This window comes from Phyllostomus discolor, chromosome 8, assembly GCF_004126475.2.
Source record: "Phyllostomus discolor isolate MPI-MPIP mPhyDis1 chromosome 8, mPhyDis1.pri.v3, whole genome shotgun sequence".
Lineage (NCBI taxonomy): Eukaryota > Metazoa > Chordata > Mammalia > Chiroptera > Phyllostomidae > Phyllostomus > Phyllostomus discolor.
In genome coordinates, this window is record NC_040910.2 from 32,735,752 (window position 1) to 32,762,282 (window position 26,531).

The 26,531-nt window shown below is 33.9% G+C and overlaps 1 protein-coding gene across 1 annotated transcript; it reads right to left on the reverse strand.

Moving 5' to 3' along the window:
* Positions 1-1,914: 1,914 nt before the first annotated feature.
* Positions 1,915-25,133, reverse strand: LOC118502326 (F-box only protein 8-like). The gene is given in 8 exon segments (XM_036034460.1): positions 1,915-2,548; positions 3,914-4,110; positions 6,639-6,757; positions 21,248-21,374; positions 24,712-24,740; positions 24,742-24,841; positions 24,843-24,985; positions 24,987-25,133. Coding segments are annotated over 8 exon segments (1,050 nt in total). The 3' UTR covers positions 1,915-2,360.
* Between the last annotated feature and the right edge of the window lie 1,398 nt (positions 25,134-26,531).

Consider the following 26,531-nt stretch of genomic DNA (forward strand, 5'->3'; position numbering starts at 1 on the left):
GAGTATAGATCCAGATAAACAATGCAACTAAAAAAGAATGAAAAAATCAACAGAACCTCACAGGTCTGTGAGAGATCAAAAAAGCCTAGCATTAGAAATGACAGTGAGAGTAAATGTGAGTATTTTTCTTTACTTAAAATATATATGACTGTTCAAAGCAAACTGTATTATTGTTGAGTTTATAAAGTATGTTATTTATAAGACATATGACAACTATGAGATAACACACAGGGCAATGAGGTAAACATACCCCTATGGTTACAAAGTTTTTATATTTTAGGTGTAGTGGTTCAATATTAACAATAAATAGACTTTGTAGAGCTGTGTCTCTTGATATGGTCTTGGTTTACACAGGTGTAGGCATTTGTGAAGACTCATTAATTAGTATATTTAATATTTATGCATTTTATTAAATGTACATTTACCGAAAAGAAAAAAATTAAAAATTGATCTCTAGTTAATGATATGCAAGCCGAAGTCTTTAGGAACAAAGTGTACCGATATCTGAAACTTACTGAGACTTGTATCAAACCAGTACGATGGGCTGATTGATGGGTAGACAGATGGATAAATATGTGGTAAAGTGAATGCAGTAAAATTTTAATTGTTAAATCTAGGTAGGTGAACACTAGCATTCTATGTAAAATATTTAACTTTTATATGTTTGCAATTTTTCAGAATAAAATGCTAAAAAAATAATACTGCCAATTTATATTTACTGTCAGGTCAGAATGGAAAAGTAAAACAGGAAAAAGGAAAAGAAACTGAGAAAAGGAAGATACAAAAGAAAAGTAAAAGAAAGGAGATAGTCAAGCTAAAACAGGCTGGAAAACCAAATGGTAGGGGGAAACAGGAATGGAAAAGCAAAGACAAGACAAAAAAAGGAGACAGAGAAGGCAGAGTGCCATTCCCTGGAAAACAGGAGTAATAATAAACATTATCACTACTCTTGGTTTTTAGAAAATTTCATGATAGTTTTGAAGTTATTTAATCATTTTTGAAGTTTAAGAATTATTTTGTCATGGAATTCAAGATTATGTACCTGAGAATATTATTATGACATTTGCTTCAAAAATTTAGAAAGGGTTTACTACCAGTCTAAAAGTCCCTTTGACTTTCAAAAGTTGTTTATCTTATGGTTTGTCCTTGAAAATTCTGCAGCACGTCATTCAGTTGTAATACTCCCTTAGGGCCAGATATGGAAAGAAGCTAGGATTCCACACCTCTAATAATTAATTTTTACTCCTCCAATTCTCTCCCAATAAACTAGTAGCTCGATCAATCACATAGTGTATCATTCCCAAGCTGATGCTTTTCATTTAGAGTATTTCCAGGGAACTTTAGTCTTACTATAGAAATACACTGTTCTGTATCATTCCAATGTTAAGGTTTTAATTACTAAATAATTGTTAATTAAGTTACACTTTATACACTTGATCTCCATTAAGCAGTAGTTTTCCTCTCATTACCCAATCACATAACATCTGTGAAGGCAGAACTGGTATCTAAATTTCACAAGTACCCACCATAGTGCTTAGCATGTAGAAGACCCCTGATGAATATTTATTGAGTGAATGAATAGAGAGTGTTTACTATCATTCACAAAATCCTTACCCCAACTGATCTGAACAGAAACCATCAATATTAGGTCAATAATAAAGTTAGACTAAGTAGTTCAAATATGTTGTGATACTATTTTGTTCATTGTGACTTGACTAACCCAGAAGTTTTAAAAATTAAAAGTGATAAATTTATATTGTAAAAATATGTGCCTATTTTGCATACTAACAAGTCAATACTCTTTTCAAAGTTCAAAGGAAAGAGAAGCTAGTATTGACTTTTACCAAAGTTAAGATTCAACATTTATGAAAACTGATAATCTCAGATCAGAATCAAATAAATTTCAGGACTCAGTTTGAGAGAAAAAAAGGCTTTAGTTAAAATTTTTACAATAAAATAATTATGATTATAAATCTCTTTAGTTAATTATGTACACATTACATGGTATTTTAAAAAAAGAATGGAAATGAGTAAAGTTTTTCAGGAAAATCTAATGCACAAATATACTATCTTTTAGAGTATAATGTCAGTTTAACATTCTTAAACAGCTGTGTCAGACAAGGGCTCTGCTTTGTGCAAACATGATAAGCAAAATTAAGAAAAATTCTGCAAAATTGTTTAGTTCCTCAAGGAAATTACTAAAAAAGAAAATAGTAAAAGAAAACAAGACCGCACACTCAAGCTTGATTGTATACAGAGGCTAGAAGAACCAGCACTAAGGTAACCCCCATATCTGCTAAATAAGTCCTTGGGTAGCTTTTAGTTTGACGTTAAAAGTTAAAGTCCTAGCAATTGTGCTTTTATGCAGCCACATGGCCAATAAGGTAGATGTTGTCATAAAGGTGCCCTACAAAATCTTCACTAATATTCTGAGCAGCTCGACGGGTATTTCGAATAAATTCTCGTTTTGACATTTTATTCTTCACATGAGGGCTAGTGAGGTCAATGGAAAGCAGGATCAGAGAGTAGCACAGGACATAGACCGCATCTGGAAGGAAAAAGAAACGTTTCAAAATGTGGTTCCACAGGCATGAGGCAACACAGACATATTCATGATTCCAAGGCCTCGAGGCTAGATTCTAACGCCAGGACCACCAGGCCAGCCGGTGGGACCAGGTCTCCTCTGTTTTTAGCTGTGCCGGTCCAGTGTCCTGGGAAATGCCCAGTCCTGGGCAAACAGGGAGGGCTCAGCATCCTAACTGAATACCAATGCTGCACTTTCTTTAATTCAAAAGAACTTCCAAATAGTTCAGGAGTTTATAGTGAAAATTCACTCTAAATTTTAAAAGGTCATAATTGGTTTTATTTTCCTCTCATTTCAAATGTGATAGCCCCATTCAACTTCCCACAAAGTACTATTGTGCTGTCAGCATATTTACCTTTCATTAAAAAGAGGCGAAATATTTATTTACATATGATTTTACAAAATCCCAATTTAATCTGAAAGCATCTTTAATGACAAGAAAATATATTAACTTGGTACTAGAAAGTAAAATGTAAACAACTCATAAGATTGTTAAAATAATATTATTTGAGATATGTATTTTAAGGTCTATGGAATTTATACATTACTCTCAAAAGTTAATCCTTAGGGAAAAGTTTGCTAAAGCTGAGCACCATGCAACAAAAATATTTATATTTATATATATATATGTGTATATATATACACACACATACACACACACAGTTAGGGCAATAGTTGATGTTTACTATAAAAATAGTAACAAACTTCATGATACTTGCTACTGCTATTTGCTAAACTGCTTGCTACTATTACGGTGTTTATATTTCAGAATCCCAGTCTTAATAAGGCTAATTTAAACATTATGTGTTATAAAAGCATTTACAATAAATTTTGTATGATAAATATTTTGTAATATTCTTAGTAAAGTAAGCATAATAAAACTTGATATGAATAGATAAGTAAAGCTATATCTCATGAGAAAATATGTAAGTGACTCAAACTATATTATGTACATACACACATGAACACTAGTTATATTAAAAACACATATTAGAAAAATTTTAGGTGTTACTTATAAAATATATAAACTATTAAAAGCTTTAAAAATAATTTCTCAAGTTTTTAATTAGACTAGTAAAACTACCAATGTTCAAACAAGAATAATTTTTTTTAAAACTTATATAGTTAAGTGTAACTTTCTTCCTAAAACAGTATATCTATTATATATAAATGATATGGCAAGCTGAAGTAGTCACTGCTACAAGCAGTAAAACAAGTATTCATAAGTTTTCTCTATGGTGAGACACATGTCTCATAAACTACTGTTTTTACCTGGAGGTGGGAGTGAGAGAAGGAAGGAATTCACTATATATATATTTATATTCTTACCAGGGCTAAGACCAAGTTCTCTCATTAAATCAGGGTTACAAGCACAGAATCTATGTGAGAACTTTGTTATAAGAGTTTCAAGATATTCCCCACGCTCTTCAGGGGCATGGATGTGACGAAAAAATTCTCTCAGTGCATTGGGCAAGAATTGATTTCTAAAATTATGCAGTGTTACAAGGTCATCCAAGACATCTCTCCTAATAAGAAAAAAAAAATACAGCTTTAGTTAACATTTCTCTATTAATCATCTTTTGAATAAAAATAATTTATTATTGAATACCAGATCAGCTAATCCTATAAAGTGTATATAATTCTTAAATTTTTTAAAAATCTGAGTGTGATTATCTAAGCAATGTTTCATAAATATAGTAACAAGTAATTCTAATTATAAAATAAAAAAATAAAGTTTTCAGTATTAAAAAGGGCAGCTACCATACTTTTTAAGTGCCTTCTTGGCTAAGTCCAAATGAACAACATAATATTTTATATTTTTAAATTACGAAAATAAGGAGTCTCTACCTTCTATATCAATCCACATCATCAGAGGTAACAACTGTTTATGCATACTTTAAAAAATGTCTACATATACTATATATTGTTCTAGAATTTTCTTTTGTTTATTTTATACAGTATATGAGGTCTGTCTGGAAAAAATCCAGCCATTGTTAATATAATGAGAATGGTTTGCATGACATCAATGTAACCTGGCAGCCAAGGAGAGTGGACTGGAATGCACGTGTGTGAACAATGATGATTTCACTGTACTAGTCCTTGGGGGTGGTAGACACTGTTGAATGAGCATGTATACTGTGTGGCCATCACATTCAAAATGACTGAGTGAACAGACCAATGAATCTGCATCAAATTTTGCATTAAGCTTGAACATTCTTCCATGGAAACCATTCGGATGATTCAGAAGGCCGCAGATACTGGCAACTGGTGATTGGCAGCCTCATCGCAACAACACACCCACTCATGCATCATGTCTCAGGCAGAGATTTTTGGCGAAACATTAAATCAGCCAGGTAACTCAGTTCCCCTACAGCCCAGATTTGGCGCCTGGAGACTTCTGGCTTTTCCCCAAAACTAAAATCACCTTTAAAAGGGAGGAGATTTTAGACCTTTGATGAGATTAGGGAAAATGTGACAGGGTAGCTGATGGCAATTGGGGGAATTGTGTGAGGTCCCAAGGTGCCTCCTTTGAAGTGGACTGAGGCATCGCTGTCCTATGTACAGCATTTCTTGTATGTTGTATCTTCTTCACTGAATATCTCAACTTTTCATAGTACATGGCTGGTCACTTTCTGGACAGACCTCTGATTGTGAACAACTTTCTACGTCTTTACACATAGGTCTAACTCATTCTTTTTAATAGCTCCACAGTATCCCATCTTATGCAATAATTCTAATGATAAACATTTAGGTTATTTATAATTATAGAAATATTTGTATATATACATAATTATTTTATTAATAGCATTCTAATAAATAATCATTTTTGTTATAAATGCTTCAATCATTACTGAACCAAATCATGATTATATAATCACAGTCTTTTAATATCTACCAGTAGCTTATGGCAGGGATAGGCAAACAATAGTTAGTGGACCAAATATGGCCACTGCCTATTTTTGTAAATTAAATTTTATTAGAACACAGCTACACTCACTTGTTTGTACACAGTGTATGTCTAATTTCATGACACAATGGCACAGTTATAAGTAGTTGTGACAGAGATCACATGGTCTGTAAAACCTAAAATATTTACAGGAAGATCAGCTTCTTTAGAGAAAAACTGCTGATTCATAGGTACCTCACATTTAAAGATCAGATGAGTTAATGAAACCATGTCTACGTAAGGGATTTCTTTCAATGATCAGTATGCTGGACTGTGAACTCCTCAAAGACAGGGGTCATGCTTGAATCAACTGCACGACCCTACCCTTTAGCAAAGTTCCTAGAATAGAATGAATGCAGAGGCTGTTGAAAAATCCTAAGAAGTCAAAACGACTGAAAATTACCATAAAAAGACAAACGTATTTTGAGCCATTCATTAGATTAGTCTGAAATCTTTAATTTTAAAAATAGTAGTTCAGTGACATCACATCAAAATATTATCCCAGTATTTTTTATGTCAATTGATCACCATCATTGAAGAGTACAAATGACTACCAAGTTAGAACAGCTAGGAGGCATCATTTCTACATGTGCAAAACACACTGTTCAATGACACATCTGCAGGACTTCTGAAGTTGTACGTGACATTTTTGTGTAGTATTGATATGTAAATACACACATATTTCATATCACTTGGGATTTATGAGTTTATTATTACAATTTGTCTATTTGATTTTTATATGGGCAATTTCAGAATTCGGAACTTTTATTTACCCAAACACATAAATTTTACAGCTAGTTATGAAGAAAAAGGACTGCAGCTTCCTCAAAAACACTTGGTTTTGGTTTGCTATTACAAAGATGCTAGGTTTCCACTTTGTGTGCACATGTGTGTTGTGTGTGGGGGATTTTTAAACCTTTACTTTCCTTATGATGCTAATAAGTTAAAGCTAGCAAAGAAATGACTTGTAAAATATATGAACCTTTTCTCTGTCTTTGCTCAATTTTGCAACTAGATAACTACTGCTCACTATAGTTTTTAAAATAAAGCAACTCATAAAAAGCATCACTAAACTCATTTCTGATGAAAAACTTAATTTTTTTTTACCTTTCATCAAGATAGATTCTCAGTTTTTTCCAATTTAGTGTTCTTGTGCAGAAGATAAACTTTGCTATCTCCTTTGGCGAATCGTCTAGGATACCCTTGGACATAAAGTAGTTCACCCCCTAAGGCAGAAAGACAAATCTCATAAATAATAAAATCAGTCTTTATTTATAAATTTAACAATTAGGCAATACCAGAACAATAGCTATAAATTCTTTCTAGCATTAAGACTTTTTATAGCTTTAACATGCAAAATACAAGCTAGAACTTAAACTGAAACTATTCTTTATCGCTGCTGGTTTACATGCAATGAAAAGTAGGAAATTCAAAGTTAAGACTCCTAAAGAAAGTCTAATGCAACTCTCTGGCTCATGTCAGTTAAAACTAACTATCCCAAAATATAGCCTAAATTAGGGATGGGGTTGTTGAAGAGGAAAAGAAGAAACTACATATAGACTTCAAAACAAGCCTTATCAGAAACACTTCTGCTAGCCAACACACACACACATACACAGGCACACACAATTTCTTAAAGCTGAGATACACATTCTCATGCACTTTTCAAAGAACTAGTTTCTAGACAAAAAAGATTCTCCAAATGAAAGGCTAACAACTTTATTCTGAAAAGAAAAATAATTAAATTATTTACCTTAAAGCAAAGTGGGCACAATTCCAGGCCAGTTTATGGGCTGCGCACACTTTGGCTTTAAGCATTGCTATATTCTACAAGAATTTATTTCCAACACACACTGAGGCAAAACATAAAACAATTTATGTTTTTCATAGGATTTATCTTTGAATTTCCTTTTCTCTGCATGCAAAGTTTTCCAGAGAAGCATTACCCATAGATTGTACCTACTTTAGATTTAAACCACCAACAACAAAACATCAACAACAACAAAAAAATCAAACACTAAAACTAATGTTCTCTCAATGTATATGGAGGCCACATTCAAATGATTGCCTTAAGTGGATTTGAATGTGCAATTATTGAAATAAAAGGCAGGTGTGTTTATTTCAACTCACAGTTATCCAGATACATGCATTACCATGAATGCTCGGGTCTGGATAATAGCATATTGTGTGCAGTTAATCGGTAGAGAAAATGACGTATTATATACACCCAACATACTGTTTTCACACATAAATTCCTTCAGCATTTCTTTCCCTTACACTTACGCAGTACTCAGATATATTACAAACTTTAAGAATTCAAAAAGTTGTAAGATTTTTATAAAATGCTCTTAAAACTCTCACAAAATTTTCATACTGAAAAATGTTAAAAAATAATTTGGTACCACAAGGTAATGCTTTTGAAAGGTTATAATTATCTGTAAATTGTAATTCAAAGATAAGTTTTTTTATATAAAACTAATTGTATGAGCCATCAGATAACATCCTAATAAGAATTTTAATAGGACCAAAGCGGTCCTAAAGCACTGATTCCAAAAATGTATAGAAAGAACAAAATGTGTTATCCTGAAACTTCCTTGTCAACTCAATTGGAAGCCATATTTCAGACTGCATCCTCGATACAAGACTAGAGAAAGTTAACATTAGCAAGATGGAAAGCCGGAGAGTTTGTCTGGAATGCGGCTTTCAACAACTGTCTGAGGGGGCAGGAACCAGAGGAATGGTGATGCTTGTTCCCTCCTTCCTCCATTAGTTTGAATAATCGAGAGTTGACTGTATATTTAATTGATCTACTTAGCAAAAATTGTCAGGTATTTTATAAAATTCCTGCATTTAAAAGAATAACAATCAGAAGTGCTTAATTTTAACCCAAGTGATTCAAAGACAAAGACATGTTGATTAAATATTATTTAACAGGGTCTTCATTCATACCTACTTGTAAATCAATTTTTAAGACATGTAAAACAATTCTAATCTAATTTTTAAAAATTATATGAAATATATGCTTTGGCCATTATGGCTCAGTTGGTTGGAGTGTCGTTCTGTGGACTGAAAGACTGAGAGTTTGATCCCCAGTCAGGGCACATGCCTAGTGGTGGGTAGATTCCCCCAGTTGGGGCACTTACGAGAGGCAACCAATGTTTCTATCTCATGTCAATGTTTCTCTCCCTCCTTCCCTCCCTCCCTCGCTCTCTTTCTCTCTCTCTCTCTTGTTTGCCTCTTCTGCCTCCTTCTCCTCTCCCTATCTCTAAAAGGCAATTTAAAAAGTCCTCAGGTGAGAATAAATAAAATTATATAAAAATATTAGAAAAACACTAATGTGATTCATTAAATAGTATATACATCTCTAATTGCATAATATATGCCATTTTAATATCATTTGATGCTCCTTAGTTATAAATTAACATTGGTATTTGCCTCACATAAGTATCATAAAAGTATACTGTTGGTCATTCCTTTTTTATGGATTACATGTTTTGAGACTTTAATATCTAACCTAACTTGTTCAGGTTTGAACACGTGAAAAAGCAATAAAAAAATGCAAGGGAAATCTATTCTATAAACATGGGAAAAAAAAACCCTTCATATGCTACTGAGCCAGGGGATAATCAAAAGTAAAAGACAAAAATAACTGACATATTTGGCTTAGATGCAGAGAGAAATGACTCACTGAAAATAAAATGACTGATAGTAAAAAGCCCAAAGGTTCTGGAGGGCATTAATTTGAAGGAAACAGTGGTGGTGTGGTCTTAGAAATGCTGATAGATAGCACTAGAAAGGCCCAGTAGGCTGTTGGCAATGTAACATGAAAAAAGTGAGAACTGAAGGTACAGATTAAGGATCCTGAATAAGAAGAATCAGTGAGGGGGCAGGGATAGAATCAGGAATGCCCGGAGGCTAAGAGCCTTTGAAATTAAAAGTATACAATGCAATTACACAGCACAGTTAAAGAAGCATACTTTTCAAGAAGCAGGGCCAAATTATAGCTCTGCCACTCAATGACTATGCTGACATAAAAAATTTACCTAACTTTTTGAGCCTCAGGTCCTGATCAGTAAAAACTAAAAGGCTATTGTGAGTATATACAAGTGTCTAGCATAGAACAATGGTTAATTTCCTTTGTTTTTTAGATAGCTCTAGAGATAAAAATGGGAAAAGAAGGCACTGGATTTGGTGATTGAGAAAAAAGAAAGCAGTGACTTTCAAGAGGTCTCTTTCCAGAGTAATGGGGACTCTCAAGTCCAAGTAGAAAGCTAAGGAAGGAACACAAAGTAAGGAAACAGGATAGACCACTCACTTGAAAAATATATTAGTACCAAGAAGTACATACATGACAAAATTAAAGGGTAAAAAGGTAAAATGAAATTTTTTCCAAGGTAATTTTGACCCATGCATGTCAGAAAACAAAAGAAAGAGCATCAACAGATACAGGAAAAGACTGATGTGCAGGAGAAAGAGGAGGTAATGTGAGCAGCAAGGCAGAGAGAAGAAGGGAGCAAGGGAAAGGATTGCGAATACAGGTGAGTTCATTGTGCTTTCTAAACCAGGTGGACAGGCTAGCACTGCTGGTCCAGAGACAAGGTTTTAAGAAAGTGATAAAAGTGGAAAGCAGACTGCATGTCGGTTTCTTGTTAGGGAGGACAGAGCACCTGGGGAGAGTCAGAAAAGCGAGCTGATTAGGATCCTGAGGCAGCATGGTAAAGATCTATCAGGAATAGTGCTGGGTGGAACAAGGAATCCTCAAGGAATAAATAAAAGGAGAGCCAAGCAGCAATGAGAACCCAGGTAAAATTAATTCATGCTATCTCTTGTTAAGTTTTTCTTTAGTAGAACAGATGTTTCCAGCAATTCAAGGAAATAAAAGAAATTTTATAAAGCAGTTTCCATAGAGTGTCCCACTAAAATTTGGCATGTAAATCATAGCACCAAGCCTTATACGATAAAATTGGAGTGGTGAGCTGTTCTGTCATAATTTGTTTAGGTGGCAAAAGCAAATAATTCAAGAAAACATGAATGTATCACTAACACCAATATTCAGAAGTCATTCAGAATGAAGAAAAGATGTTCTGGAGCTTAGCCACCTATATTGTGCTCCTCTCCATTTACTCATGACTGTGAGAATGGCTCTTTCCACATAACAATTCATGGTTCAACATGTAGCTACTTTGGTTTCTTCTATTACATAATTACCTTACTTTCTCTCGTCTTTGAAAAAGCCTGTTTAAAAAAAATTAAATCACTATTATCTACAGTGTGTTTCAAAAGCAAAAGCTACCAAATATATATATATACTTTCAAAACCAGAAAATATATATTTGGGAACAGGGTGAATTCTAGAAAACCAGGCATGCGAAGCCAAATAAAAAAGTACCGACTTTTGCTGTGAACTTAAAGGTACTCTTAAAAAAATAAAGTCTTAATTAAAAACAAAAGTGCACACTGTCGGTGCTCAGAGTACGAGCTATCGGCATAAGCACTTGGCAGGAACACTGTGCAACCGCTGGTCAGTAAAGGGAATCATTAAGAAAACCAAACTGTGGCATACGAGGGAGTTCCCTTGCTTCCTACAGCACTGCTTAGGAAACACATTTAGTGGAAATCTTGATTTAGCCAGTTTTCTTCAAATCTGCTGTTGTATGTCACAGGAAAATCCTGTGCTGTGGCTACTACCTTTCAGGTAATAAACCTATCCTTAGAGCACTACATAATAGGAAGCAAACTGGATGGTGTAATTTTCTTTACTTAAAAAAGTCGAAGACTTTTAAAGTAACAATCCTAAAATTTTAACAATAATTACTTATAAAATGTAGTTCAATCTAGATCTCTAATTTTTCTTTCAACATGACACTAATATACTAATATTCAGTATACTGAAATTTAACATTTTCACATCAAAAGTGATGTAAAAATTTTCATAACATCACAACATGTTATGAAAACTTTTGTTTTCTTAATTATTTCTAAAATATTATAGCACATCAGGAACAGCTCTCTACAGGTCAAATAACAGTATTCCCACTGTCTTGTTTGAAAAGGGCATCAATGGTTAAGATGAGTGCTAATATTATTTCTTCTTTTTATAGTGCCTTCAGAATTGCTAAGAAAATTGTTAAATTTATTAATTTGTATGTAGTCCAGTAGCTCTCTTTCTCCTTATTTAATCATATAACATGTGCTGTATAGTGAAGTGAAAAAAAAAAAAACCACCCTACATAGAACTTGAATAAGTAAAATTCACCTAGAGATATCTATTCTGTAAATAAAAATCAACACCTTGCTCTTTGGCAGAAGTAAAATAAATACAGAAGGCTGCATAATGGGCAAGTCTAAGATGAGGTATGCATTTTCATCCTGCCCACTAAGTTTCACATTGTTCCCTCCCTTCTGGAAGCTTCCATGCCTTCTCCTATGTGTACGACTGACCTCAGCACATATTCCAGAAATGTCACACTGTGCATTCATTCATGGTGATTTAAGCTACTCATGCATACAATAATTATTATTCCCAATTCAGTCACTAGATTCAAAGATGACAGTAAAAGCTATGCCCAGGTGTTTTAAGTTGTCCTATGCACAAAGATTGCTTTATAAGAGTAATGTTTTCCTCTTACTGAGGTACCCATAATTAGGCTGTTCACAGCAAGGCTCTGCGTGACTTATAACTCAGAGGAAAGGAGGCAATGCAAACCGGAAAAATAAATGCAAAGATAATTTTAATGTTAGTTTGAAATCTGAGTGGCAGATTTAAGTTTTGCCTCTTCCCTCGGAAGAACAGAGAGCTGCCCATGCTACGGGAGAGGGGACTGATGGCTGTGAAGAGAAGAGAGAGTGCCAGCACCTGTGGCCCATTCCCTCTGATGCAGCTATGGAAACTGGTCAGATCGTCGCATGTGATTTGGAGGTGATGAAGAGTCATGCTGTTCAGTTCTGAGTATGGAATACGGAAGGAAATCAGTTTCCTATGTACCTTGTTTAAACTGACAAGGACTTCGGCTTCCAATAACAATCTATATGTAACTTTTCCATACATTAAAGTGTACAATGTTCAGGAATTGCTGAGAACGGTCACATACACACCCTAAATTTTTGTAGCCAGAAGTCAATAGGAAATCGCACATAAAGGAAGGACCGTTCAAAGAAAATGAAAAGAAGAATGGGAAGTCCCCTTTAATGGAGTCCAGGGAAAATGGAAGAGAGGCAGACAGATCCTTCTGATTCTTTTTCACAGGGGAGAAAGCAATGACACTAGACAAAAAAAACATAAACTTCAGTAGTTAAGGCTGTACATAACAATATAAGGTCCTTATTAATTAGTTCTAACAGCCTCACACAGAAAAAGAGCCACAGCTGTGGGCTCTAATAGTCCCCAAAAGAGTCACACCAAGAGTGGGTAGAACAATAAGATGATGAATATGAAGTTACCTCCGAATTGGTAAGTAACTACAAGCAATCATTATTGTAATTATTACTGACAAAGTTGCTGGTAGCTGAGGTAAGCTTCTTGAAAAACTCCCTTCTACTCTAATATGTCTGAAAATTAGAAAAAGAAAGCATTTTCATCAAGACATGGAGATAAAACTCTATTAGGTAGGTCTAATTAACAGTAATTTACACTAATGAGAAAGTGACACATCTGAACACCAATGTTAACTAATTTAAAAATTCATACACAAAAACTGTATTTGTAATATGTGTGCATACTGATTTAAATGACTAACTCTAGTTAAAGTTTTATATTATCCAGATTCTAAGATGTACATTCATAAATCTATTTTAACAGCTATTAAACAATTTAAAAATAGCATGAAAAACACAAAATCTTAATCGTAGAAAAGCAGAGAAGCAAGCTGGGATTTAAATGGAAGTTTCACTGCTAGCACATGTGTACATTTATTCATGTAATTAAAGTATCTGTCCATCCTACCACCATTTCAGCCAAGACTCATGTTTAATTTGAACATAGTTTTGGACCCTGAATTACTGTTTAAAATGCCCTCAAAGACTAGGTAGAACCATTGAAACAAGAAATTACTGTATGTGCAAAAAATTGCTCATCACATGCCAGGAAATGAAACAAAAGGCAAAGAGTATCACCATCTAAAGCTAGGAGAGGTTGGTGTGACCAATACACACTCCACCAGGATCATCATCAGGTGCCAAATATTTATCTACTGGAACCCAAAAGTTCCAAAGTGCTTGCCTCTTGGTAGTATAAATTGTACTTGTAACTCTAGTATAAATTTAAAGCTACATTTTAGTGAGCACTTAGAAGTACTAAGCTCTCAGAAGCACTAAACATACGTGATTAGTTTTTAAGATTTTATTTGTTTTTAGAGAGAGAGGAAGGGAGGGAGAAAGAGAAGGAGAGAAACATCCATGTATGAGAGATACATCAATCGGTTGCCTCTTGCCCTGGGGACCTGGCCTGCAAGTGCCCTGGATGAGAATTGAACCAGCGACCTTCCGGTTCACAGGCTGGCACTAAATCTACTGAGCCACACCAGCCAGGGCACATTATTTCATTTAATTTTCACAACACCACAATGATATAGGAACTATTATTTCCCTGTTTTACAGATGGTGAAACTGAAGCACAGGGAGTTTAATTTGCCCAAGGTGAAAATCATAAAACTAGTAAGTGAAGAGATACTTAATAAATATTTGTTAAATGAATATTTGTAGGAGTTTATCTGTACAAAGACTCCAGCTGACTTTCAAGAGGAGTTCTAAACTTTTATGAACTATATAATTCAACTAAAGGGGAAAAAAGAAAAATAATTACAACAATAAAAACCTGTAGTTCGGCCAAAACTCTAGTATGCTATGTTTATGCTATGAAAAGCTTTAAATTATAAACTCTCAAATTCTGGAGTCACCAGTCCAAATAATAAAAACCAAAAGCAATTTTACTCTAAACAACTCACACTAAATGAGGTAACAAATTAGTACTTCCCATAGCATACTGAGGAGCACCAAAACAAAAACTATCAGATGGTTTGATTGAAGAATAAACCATGGAATACTCTAGGACTGAATCTCTTTTTCAATTAAACTAAGGCTAGAAAACAGCCTGGGAAATTTGATGCTCTCTGAAGCTTCTAAAAAGATGAGTCTACAAACAACCTTCAGTGGACTCATTTTAAAGCACATGCTAGAATGACTCTTGGAGACAAGAGAGGGAGAGGGTGGCCGTGATATTGTATGGTCAGGGCAGAGTGCAGCATAAAGTTAAATTTAAAAAAATAAAATAAGTCTTTATCCTAGTACGCACACGATAAAGGTGCCTTCTTAACCATGAAATCAACACACGAATCAGATTAAAAGAGGTAGATACCTATACACACATCATGTTGCTCTTGAAAAAGTGAATGTCCTCCAGTTTTGTATGACCTGACTAGTTGTAACCAGACTGAAGATACTGTTAAAGTTCTAGACAGGGGATAGTATTTGGTGCCTGAGAGGCATACTTTTGCACTTTGACTCTAATGCTGATACAAGGAAAGGGACTGTGCCAATGAACTTGAGCATTTTAGCTCTTCTGGGTAAATAATTCTTATAGAGGAAAAATTATATTTGGTGAGGGACTCCTTTCATTGTCAACTAGCTCCTTCTGCTGTGATTAAATTCTCATCAGCAAATCTGGGGATAAAATTAATTAATTTGCCAATGAGAAACAGCAATGTTTATTTTTATAAAAATGTGTTTGAGATGACATCAAACTACTCTAAATTTGGTTAATAGCAATAATAGTACTGAAAATGATGATTATGCAGCATTAGCGTGTTTTTGACTGAAAACACCAGAAACTTCAATTCAAAAAAGTAAAGGAATTTATTATCTTGAATAACAAGGAGTTGCAAACTAATATGACTCCAAGATTGTTTAGTTCACACATGGCATTATGGGACCCAATATACCAATGTCCAGAAGTGTGCATGTACATGCATGTATACACACATGCACACATGTGTACACACAGTACTATTTCTCTTTGTCTCTCTTTAAAACCTAAAAAGTCGTTCTCCACACAATCTTCTCCAATCACACAGGTCAGAGCTGGGTTAAATGGATGTCATGGAAGTGAAGGGGAACAGAAGTGACATGATTAGTGTGGAATAATCTATACTCAACTGGAGGCTGGGCTGAGAGCAGCCTCTCAGCTGGTTTACAGGGAGGGGGTCTAAGTGCCGGGGTTTAACTGCTGCCTATCCAGGGCTTCTATGATTGTTTCAGAAACGACTTGACTGTAGGATATAGTGGTATCAGAAGGAACTCTAAGACATCTTCTGAGTTCCACCTTTTGTTTGCCCCTATTGTGTGCCAGTAACTATTTCCTTCTGGTAATTAGGTTTAATTACCTCAACCACAGCATAATTACCTACCCTCATAGCCTTTTGTTTATTATTTGTCTGGTTTTGTTTTGGCCTCTCTGTTCAGTGGCAGAAGAACCTAATACGACAAGAAGGTAGTCTCAGCAATCAATCTGAATTTTTGTATTTCTGGTGCCAATATTACCCCCTGTGGGTATCAAGGCCTCTAACCCAGCAGAGCCCACAAATAAGGGAAGCAGAAGTACAAATTTTCCAAGTGGCTCAGCAGTAAAAACTAGTGTTGCAGATGCTTGGATGCCTGCCCAAAGGCCATTTCACTCTATTCATTGCTTCCAGCATCTCAGTCACAGTTACTAAATCATGCTAAGTTTAGTCAATCATGTAATTCTTTCTGTTCTGTTCTCTGTGGGTCTAGGGGTGTTCATTTATTCAGTTCTGTTCATAAGAAATGAGCACATGTATACTGACGGCTCCTGAAAGACTTTTTCTCCCTAACAAGCGTAAGGAATTGGAGGAGAGTTCCTTTGCCTGCCGTCTTTGTCCGGAGGGGAACCTCACATGAGAATGGGATGCTCTGAGGAGTGGTAGCCATCTTGCTATGAAGAAAGGGCAAAAATCAACACACTGAGTGAGGGTCCATGAGGGGACCATATCACTGGAATAACTCTGGGACACCTACCTCTGGGTGTCATTGGAAGTAAATAAATGTATATGTTTAAATAATTATTAGTTAGGTTCTCTGCCCCTTCAAGCCCAAACACCCCAAACATACACAGGGAAAAGTGTGTCCTGCAGGCAGCGGATCATAGCACGTGGTACTGGCTGAGCGGAGGAGCAGAGTGAAGGGTACTGAGGACGAACTATTCCTAGATATATATTAGTTTATAACAAGCTAAGAGTTTAGGAATTTTAGTTTACCTTTCTTTCTCTATGCTATCAGGCACTGTTCAAAGTATACGTTCATCTTACTGACAAACAATACATTTGGGAAAAGCTTATCTGTAAATTCTTCTGATACCAATCAGGGTCTTCTATCTCTAACAATAAAAATAAGAGTTATTTTTCATCACTGTTGCTGTGCTATGAAGTAACAACAAAGAACATCCTTCTGCTGTATGTTAGAGCAAAAAATCAGGACGATTTAATTTTTGAGATATTATTCATAAGAATTGAGTATAAACTCCTGTGCTCCTTTCTATAATAGAGAACCACAAATTTCCTGTTTATATTTTAGCTGGTTCAACAACAAAAAGAATTTGTTATCTTGAAAATAATTTACTTATGTATTTCCATCCAAAACACATGCATGGGTCAAATTTAAAATATTTTTCATAACAGATTCTAACCAGATCTAACACAATTCATAAAACCATATGCATGTGGGTGTTTTTGCATGAACACAGAAAAAAATGTGCTTATGTAGTTAAAAATAAAGACTTCTTTTACCTGACCACAATGAGGATATTATGTTTAAAAACTTTTAAAACACGTATTTACACAGACAAAAATAAACCTAAATAAAGTAAGAAACCAGGTGCATTATTAATTTTTCAGACTCTAAACTTAAAAATAACTAGGTCAAGAAAGTGTTCAACATCAAATGGAGCACAAGGAACGGAGCTTACTGAATGATAAGTAAACTCATTTTACCACATTGCTGCTAGTGGAATAAAATCAACACACGTAACTTGTCCATGCAGGGGAGATACAGCCTAATGTAAACAGATGGTTTGTAGCACATTCCTTCACTAGAATGTGATCACCTGCCACAAAGTACACAAGCTCATGCACAAGATCAAGACGTTACGCAAAGCTGAGATCACAATGGCATGCATATAACAACAGCGTGCTGGAAAATCGTACCACGGACTGTGCAGATCTTCTCCCCCACCCCATGAGCCACTGCCAGCAGTTGCTGTGGAGTTTGGTTACCCACATCCGTGACATGAACGGTGTCCTTTGGAGAATCTTGTTCCCTGTGGCTGTAAGTATTCTTATTTTGATAATATTTTAATGATGCTCGCTATCAAAAATGTTAAGTAAAGAACTAGAAATTATGGGAAAGTAGACTTTTTTTTTACAATACTGAACAATTATATACATCTTATCTCAGGTACTCACATTAAACACCACTTACATTTAAACATATCAAAACTAATTTACTTTTTAGGCTTAAATTAAGCCAAAAATAACACATCTGATGACAGTGCTCCAGTGAGGAGAAAAAAAATTCAACCTCCAAAAACTACTTACTAATTTCTAGCATTCAAAAAACATGGCAAGAGTCATTCTAAGATTTGGCTAATGTATAACTCATACAAAGAAGTTCTACATAAAAACATCACTTAGGATATCTCTTTGAATTACATGATTTCAGTTTTGAAGCCTTGACTTGGATAAACAACCAAATTGACATTATTTATATTAGTCAGTGAAATAAAGTATAAAATATAGTTATTAAAATACTTCCCCTCATTTCTCTGTGCCTCTAAGTGTATTTCAAGATCTTTCTTTGCTATTTATATACTAAGGACATTCTAGTAAAGACAGAATTCTATTTTGCTATTAGGCAACACTTGCTAAATTACTAATGTTCATAAAAGCACAGAATCAAAATTCTGGAGCCACAGGTCACTTTGACTGGTGCAGCTCTGTGCCTCCTGGCAGCACTCTGTGCCCGTCTCAGAACAGGGAACTCAGTACTTCCGGAATGCTGCGGGGTATCTTTAAATCAGGCCAGGGAGTGAAGAAAAGGAAAATACAGCCAACTCTCAATAACAATGGGAGGTAGGATGAATAAGTAATTCTGAAGATCTAAAAACCTTATTTTAAATAATAACTTTAATTCCCTCTCTTAGCAAACATTTGACTTAAAAATTTTTAACTTTTCATTAGATAAAAAGAGGACTTCAGTTTTACCTCTTTTCTCTGCCCCCCCTCCAAACACTCTAGAGGAGGTATAACAAGAACTCAGTAGTCTGACATATGTAGCTGCAAAGATAGAAATATATTTTGACATCTAGCTTTTCCAATTTAGATATTTAAAAATATCCATCACATTCTAGTATATCTAGCCTATCTGTATTTTCATCTTTGCATAAAAATGGCTTATAATTTGCTTAAAGAATGGATACTCCTTTAGCAAGGAATGACACTTACCACAATCAGTGTCAGCAGTTCCATCCAACGTCTCTGACTTTTGTAAACTACAACTTGGCACTTACCAAGTTACATTTTCCTTAGAATGTAATATTTGCAAGTGAGATGAATGGAAGATGACAGTTTTACTCAACATCTCCATAATTAGGATAGGAGCCAGCGAGCCTTGATAAGCTGGGCATGATAAGACTGGGCTTGTAATAGCTGCCTTTCTGACTCATGTATCCAGAACGAAACACTGTATTATCTTGCTTCAGTTCCTCTCTAGTGATCATCATCAATTAACTCAAGAGACTGATGCGAAATATGTACTTTATTATAAAGTTCATCAAATGAACTGTTTTAATTAGCAACAAGTAATGCCTAATTCTAATAAACATGAATAATTAAGTCTCTGAAACCATGTCACTCTTCAAAACCATTAAGTGTGGTTAATTAAAGTCTTGTGCAGAGCAGGTACGTCACACTGCAAAATCAAAGAGGTGACATACTTACTGGTGCTGTATATTTAAACAGAAGAGAACTTGGATTTGATCAAAAACAAAGTAAAATAAGTGTATTTTATGATAAAGGCATCAGAAAAATTTGAGATAAAGTGACAAGTTATAAAACCTAAATTAGTGATAGTTTATCTACTCATTTGCCTTCTAAAGAATGATTAATTTCTAATCAGTATTATACTGGTTTCAAATGTATAACATTAACTTATTTTAAATATCCTACTTATATATAAAGTTATCAGTTTTCTTTCACTAAAGTAAAAACTCTTTAAACAATGGTGAAAGGAGGGAACAAATATCTTAATTTAAATATCTATGCCAGGCTTAAAAATTTGTATATATATACACACACACTTGTTATATTTGAGGGGCTAAGACTTAATTGATAATGTATATGTATCTTTTGTAGTGGTGTTATATTTTTCATTCATGTACAAAAAATTAACTCAGAGAAAGAAGTCATATATAACAAGCAAAAATCAAATTAACTTAAAAAATATGGTATCATTTATATTATATGAATATTTATAAAATCAGTATTTCTATTTAATATTTAAGTATTTTACATAAGAGAAACATTTCTCTAATTATAACATAGCAGGAGTTAAGATATTTTAGCCCTGGCTGATGTGGCTCAGTGGTTGAGCACCAGCCTGTGAAACAGGAAGTCACTGGTTCAACTCCCGGTCAGGGCACATGCCTGGTTCCTGGTTGGGGCTGTGCAATCAATGTTTCTCTCACACATTGATATTTCTCTCCCTCTCTTTCTCCCTTCCTTCCCCTCTCTAAAAAATAAATCAGTAAATAAATAACATCTTTTTAAAAAGTTAAGATATTTTAAAAGCATTTGCATGATTTAAATAGCTTCCAGTACTGCCACAACAAATGAAACAAAAAGTTGGGTTTTGAAAATTAAGTAAGTTAAAATAATTGCCACTTAAGTTTTTTACACAGAAAATAATACAGAAATAGTAGTACTAAGTGTTATATAATTATTATTAGATTTCTAAGAATAAATCTAGTAGGTATTTAAATATCTATCTGAAAATATGAACCTTTCCAGGATATATTAAAGTGAGAATAGAGGGACAAAAGTAGGTGAAACAATTGTCTTTTAATCATTCTTATGTATTATGTTAAGAAAAAAATGAACTGTTAAGCAGTTATTCTTGCTTTTCCTAACCTTTTTTTTTATTTGCATTTGTCTTTTAAAAAATTAATAACAAATATAAGATTATTCAATTATATAACAGAATCTAAAAGCAGTTTCTATGTCAACATGGAACTAGATTGTTAAAGGCATTACTTAAAGACAACATTTTGATGTATCCTAAACTAGAACAATGCCTTTTGTGATTATCTTTGATAAAAGTAGTCGTGTATAAACATAAACAAAGCAAGAAGAAAATGCTGCCGATAAAAGCTGATGAACATGTTTTATGTTCTCCACTTATAATGCAGTAAATCTCAATCAGGTCCAGCAGAGGACTGCATGTGTCATGGAAGCTGCCACACAAAATGAGCAGGTAGAGAGACTAGAGGGTGACATGGTAAGGTAAAAATAGCAATAACTCAAATACTGGGCTTTGCAGTGATTGAAAAGGCATGTGCGGTGACTTGTTATCTTACTTGCAGTTTATTATATTGGAAAGTTGCAGCAAGAAAGTAATAAGTTCAACTGTTACAAATATTCACGTTCTTCACTTACCTCGTCTGGATTGGCATTGAAGGTGAGGCTGCCTTCATCCAGCTGCATGTATAATTTTCTAAAAGAAAATCCTATAGGTGGGTTCTTATTGTATATGGAACAGTGACCCCAAGTGGATTTACACAACCTGTAAAAGATAGAATCAGACAAGGGAACATTATTTAATTTCCCAAGTTAAATGTGTACAAAAATGATAAAATAGTAATGAAATGATATCAAATTAGATTTTACAGATCTAAAGTTTAAAATGTTTGCTTTTATATTTTTAAAATTTGTTTACTGGAGTATGATAGATAAATGCCTTCAATTTAGGCAATTCAGATGGTACTTAATGTGAGTTACAAAGGTTAATAATATTCATAAGTATTATCCGAAGCTAAATATAAACTTAATAATAATGACGATAGCTAACATTTACCAAGTACTTACTAAATGCCGGGTACTAACAGTATTAACTTGCTTAATCTTTATAATATCCTACAATGTTGGTGCTACAAGGGAAAGGAACACAGGCACCATAAAAAGATGCCCAAGGCTGCAAGCAGATTTGTATAAAGGCAGGATGTGAACCCAAGGAGTCTTATTCCAGAGCTTGCAATCTTAACTAGGAGGCAAAACAGGATTAAGTAAAATATGTGCTCAATAGTGACATAAAAACAAATGGGGAGGAGATGGAGATTGCTGGGCAAGGGGAAAAATTTTTTTTTAACTGTGTAGATTAACAACAGGCAAACCACACATTGAAATTGTTTGTAATGCTATAACTTCAATACATATACATCAAAAGCTGTGACATTAAGCAGAGCTGTTTTTAAGATAATGCTTGAAAACACAGGCTCTTTACTATCACAGTGATACATGATTGTTTAAAAATTCAATAAAATCCAAGGTGCTAACAGCTTATATTTGAAAACACACTATTTCTGCAGATTGGCATAGTTGTTTTGAACTCTGAACAGAGTCATTAGCTACTGGTCATTATTTGAAAGGTAATGTTTTACCTTATTACAATGCCAGGAATTCTAGCTATATATCACTGATCATAAAATATAAATATGTTACTCCAGAGACATGGAAAATACTGAAATTATATTGTCAAATATTTTTTAATAACTCTCTCTCAAAGTGATCTGATTTTTGTGTGTGTTAAAAAATCCCTACTTGTATACAATACACAGGTAATCTATTATAGAATTGTATACCTGAAATCTATATAATTTTATTAACCAATGGTCACCCCAATAATTCAATTTAAAACAAGCACCTACTTGTAGAGATAAACTTTAAATAATTTCATTTTGTGATATTCATTATTAATTTTTGGCTTTAACTTCCTTCTTTTCACACATACACAATGTACAGAAAAACAAAAAGTTACTTGCTCAGCCTATACCATCAAAAATTGTGAAAATAGTTGGTAACATATCTAATTTAATATGAGAATATCTTCTTAATAGTTAATTTATATCCTTACATTATTATTACCAAAAAATAATTTACTTTAAAACAGTAAGTTTAAATGGAAGGAGACTTGACTTGGGAGGGTGACATACAATACAATATACAGATGTGTTATACAGATGTACAATATGTATATATACATGTATAGGTGTATATATACAACATACAGATCTATTATACCCGAAGCCTATATAATTTATTAACTGTCGCCACCTTGATAATTCAATTAAAAATAAAGAAAAAATAAAACAGTATGTTTAGTAACTTTTTTAGAAAATTATCAATGTTTCAGTTCCTCTTTAACCTAGTCCCATAGTTTTTGACTTTTATTACTAAGCAATAGAACCTTAGTAAGTATTCAACACATCCACAGTTTAAATAAAAACTAAGCCAGCCTTTAATTTAAAGTAGCAACAATTTATCACTAAGAAAAAAAAATCCATGTGTCATAAAAAAGGGCATAATTATGTGGTAAACCAAAAGGAAGCATTCTGAAAGAAATTAACCATCCAGATTTAAATCCCAAATGAAAACTACATCATTCTGGTTGAATTCATTCAGATGAGCTTAGATACAAACTTTTTTGCAAAGATAAGAACATAAGTTTGCCGGAAATACTAAAATGTAGAAAGGAGATTATAAATAAAATGAACCAGTTTTAAAGTATTTTATTTCCTTATACTAATACATTTAAAAAAGTAACCATAATTTATTTTAAACATTACTAATTAATATAATTTCCTCTTACTTTTGTAGTACCTTCACTTGGGAAGACAATGAGAGAATGACAAGATGATTTATATCTATTTAGAGGCGGAAAAATGAACTATATAATTAAACTGCAATTCTGTTGCATCAGGAAGCCTGAGGAATGTCATTGTTGATAACATTTTGACTAAAGATTGCTATTTAGATAATGTATTAATTCAATTAGATTTTCATTTAGAAATCAAGTCTCAAAAGACTTTTCTTACTTTTTAATTAAATTTATCACAGTGACATTGATTAATAGGATCATACAGGTTTTGATGTACATTTCTCTTTTTTTTTACATTATTTTTTCCATTAACATTTATCACCCCCATACCCTCTTCCACCTCCATCACCCCTTCATGCCCCAATAATCTCAAGTGTACATTTCTATGATGCATGATCTGTAGAGTGCATTGCATGCTTTGTAAAGGCATGTTTTATATTATTATGCTGTTCCTTTTTAAAATAATGAGATTTAAATAAACTATGGTTAAAGGATGCTAGAAAACCAATATTCTCCTATGTTTGGTACATTTTCACAACTCAAGTTATATGTTACTTAGGGATTAATTTAGGTTCCATAAATAGATTCTATTCCAGCAAACATTCTTAGATTTATAGCTTAAATTTAAACTGGCATAATAGCTACTAAAATTTCTAATAATTTATATTCAGTTTAGAAAAATAGATCATCTCCTTGTTTTCTAATCTTTGCCTACTTCATTGAATACATGGTGGTTAGAAAAAAAAGTAGGCAAAATATTCACCAAAGTTTGTGCTAATAAGCACCTCTGATAAAAAAATATAAATGAGTAAACAAACACACACATACGCCATCTGTACCAATAAAAACAGTAAGATTTGAAGAATACTTATTGATTTTTAGGTATGCCTATTCTTTATAAGGGGAGCACAAACTACACCAGCTTTAGATGATAAGTTCTCACTTAACAATTTATATTTTTAGACTAAACTGACAATTTTCTGATTTGTAACAAACTGACACATCTTGATTGGTAACCTCCTTCTAACTGTAATTCATTATTTTCTTCATACCGACCTTCTTTTCCCAATATCAAATTTGACTGTGATGATAACTCTATCTTGTATTTCCAGGTTTTAATAAAGAACAACTTAAATACAAGTCTGGTGACAGAATATTTCATAACACATGTATATCTAGTATGAAAAGAACAGTTAAGATGATATGTTTAGAGATATCTGAATTGAACATGGTGGGTTAAACTTACCCTTGCCACAGAAGTTCATCGTTAGCGAGGGTCCTGCCAAACACATGAAGCTAAGCAGAGGTCAGTTGCATTCAGGTAGGACAAGATGGTAAAGCTTAGCTCAGGGGGGCAACATTTCCAATTAATGATCCTCCCTGTTCTTTAGATTTCCTGCCTTCAAGAGATGGATGTATATATCAATGCCTCCTTGGACTTGTTTACGATGACTGGAGTTAGAAATGCGGCTGGCAGCCCATCCTCCTGCTCTGCTCTCGCTGAGGTAGCCTTGTTCACTAGAAGCCTTCCTGTTGTGCTGCTTGGTTTCTGGCCACTCTCCACAGCCCTGACCCATCTGCAAGCCTGGGAGAAAGCCAAATGCAAACGGTCACATTAAAAAGGAACCTGCCTTTCCCAGTGGTGTGACTCTGACATGAAACATTCATTTATCAGAATTAACATTCCTCATTAAAGCATATGAAGGAGTATATATTACAAAGCATAGCTGGTATATCGTAAGTAGAAACCTTGGACAAAGAAAGTTTCAGAAATATTTGGTTGATTATCACCTTATCCAGGTTTACTAACTACTTTTAAAGTCCACAGGTTGACATAATAATTTTCACATGGTGAGATTTAAAAGTTACTGGTGTCCTAAAGACTTACAAATTATAATCATGTGGACTTATGGGCCAGTATTAAATAGAGCTCTGATCAGAGCACAGGACTTGAGTTAAAAGGCCTCTAGACCCTGCTTTTTATCACAACTCAGGCTAAACTAAGCTAGCCCCTTTTAACCAAACCCCCAGATGCCTATACAGCTGTGAAACAGGCTTTAGTTTAATTCTTGCCAGTCTACATTTATGTTGTAGACTGTAATAAAATGTAACATAGGCCCTGAAGTCTAATTCAGAAACCTTATAAATTAGACACCTAGACACTCCATGATAAATAGCTCAATAATGACTATTTGGTGGTGGTGTTGCTTTAATAAAAATCATAATTTAGACTAATTTTCCAGTTCTTCTTCCAGATAGCCCTGTGGATTACTGAGAGATAACTGGGAAAGGGCAGAAGAGAGCTGTGCTCTAGTCTCTTCCACCTCCATCTCCACTCAGCTGACCCCCAACCAGAGCAGCTCCGTATCTATCTGTGACAAATACTAGACTTTACCACATACAAATACACAGAAAACAAATGGCCTAGAACATCCTATTTGATCTTGGCTTTAAAATAAGTAACTTTTCCTAGGCAAATAAATTCATTGAGGAAAGTGAAATCAGAAAGAGCTTTTAGCTAATATAAATAATTACTTTCATGATCTCTTTTCCAAACAAAATATTCTTGTTTTATAAACTGAAGTTGCTACTAATATATGTATTTATTTCAAAAGTTGGGGAAAAAACTGGTTTTTGTATAAAAACATTAAACTAAATTGATAGCACAGCCTGACCTTAAAACACAGTTTTGTTTTAATTAGCTGTTTTACAATAAAGATTAACAAAAACAAAAGAAAAACAAAACCAAGAAACAAAATTCACAGATAACCAGAAATGTTGAAAGTTACTAGGAACAACTTGAGTAGAATTTCAAAGAATGTCAAAGTTACTATTCTTTAGTATCTGTAAAGGCATGACCCACATGCACATTTCTTGCGTTGCTGGCCGTTTTTTGGACAATGGTCACTATAACAGGTCACTTCTTGATGAAAACAACACAAAGTGTCCAGGATAATTTTTTACTCCTCCTCCTTGCAGGAGCTTAGACTTGGGATGGGAGATACAAAGAAAAGAAACATATTAATGATTTTTAAACATGGGGAGATTTGTTTTTACAAAGAAACC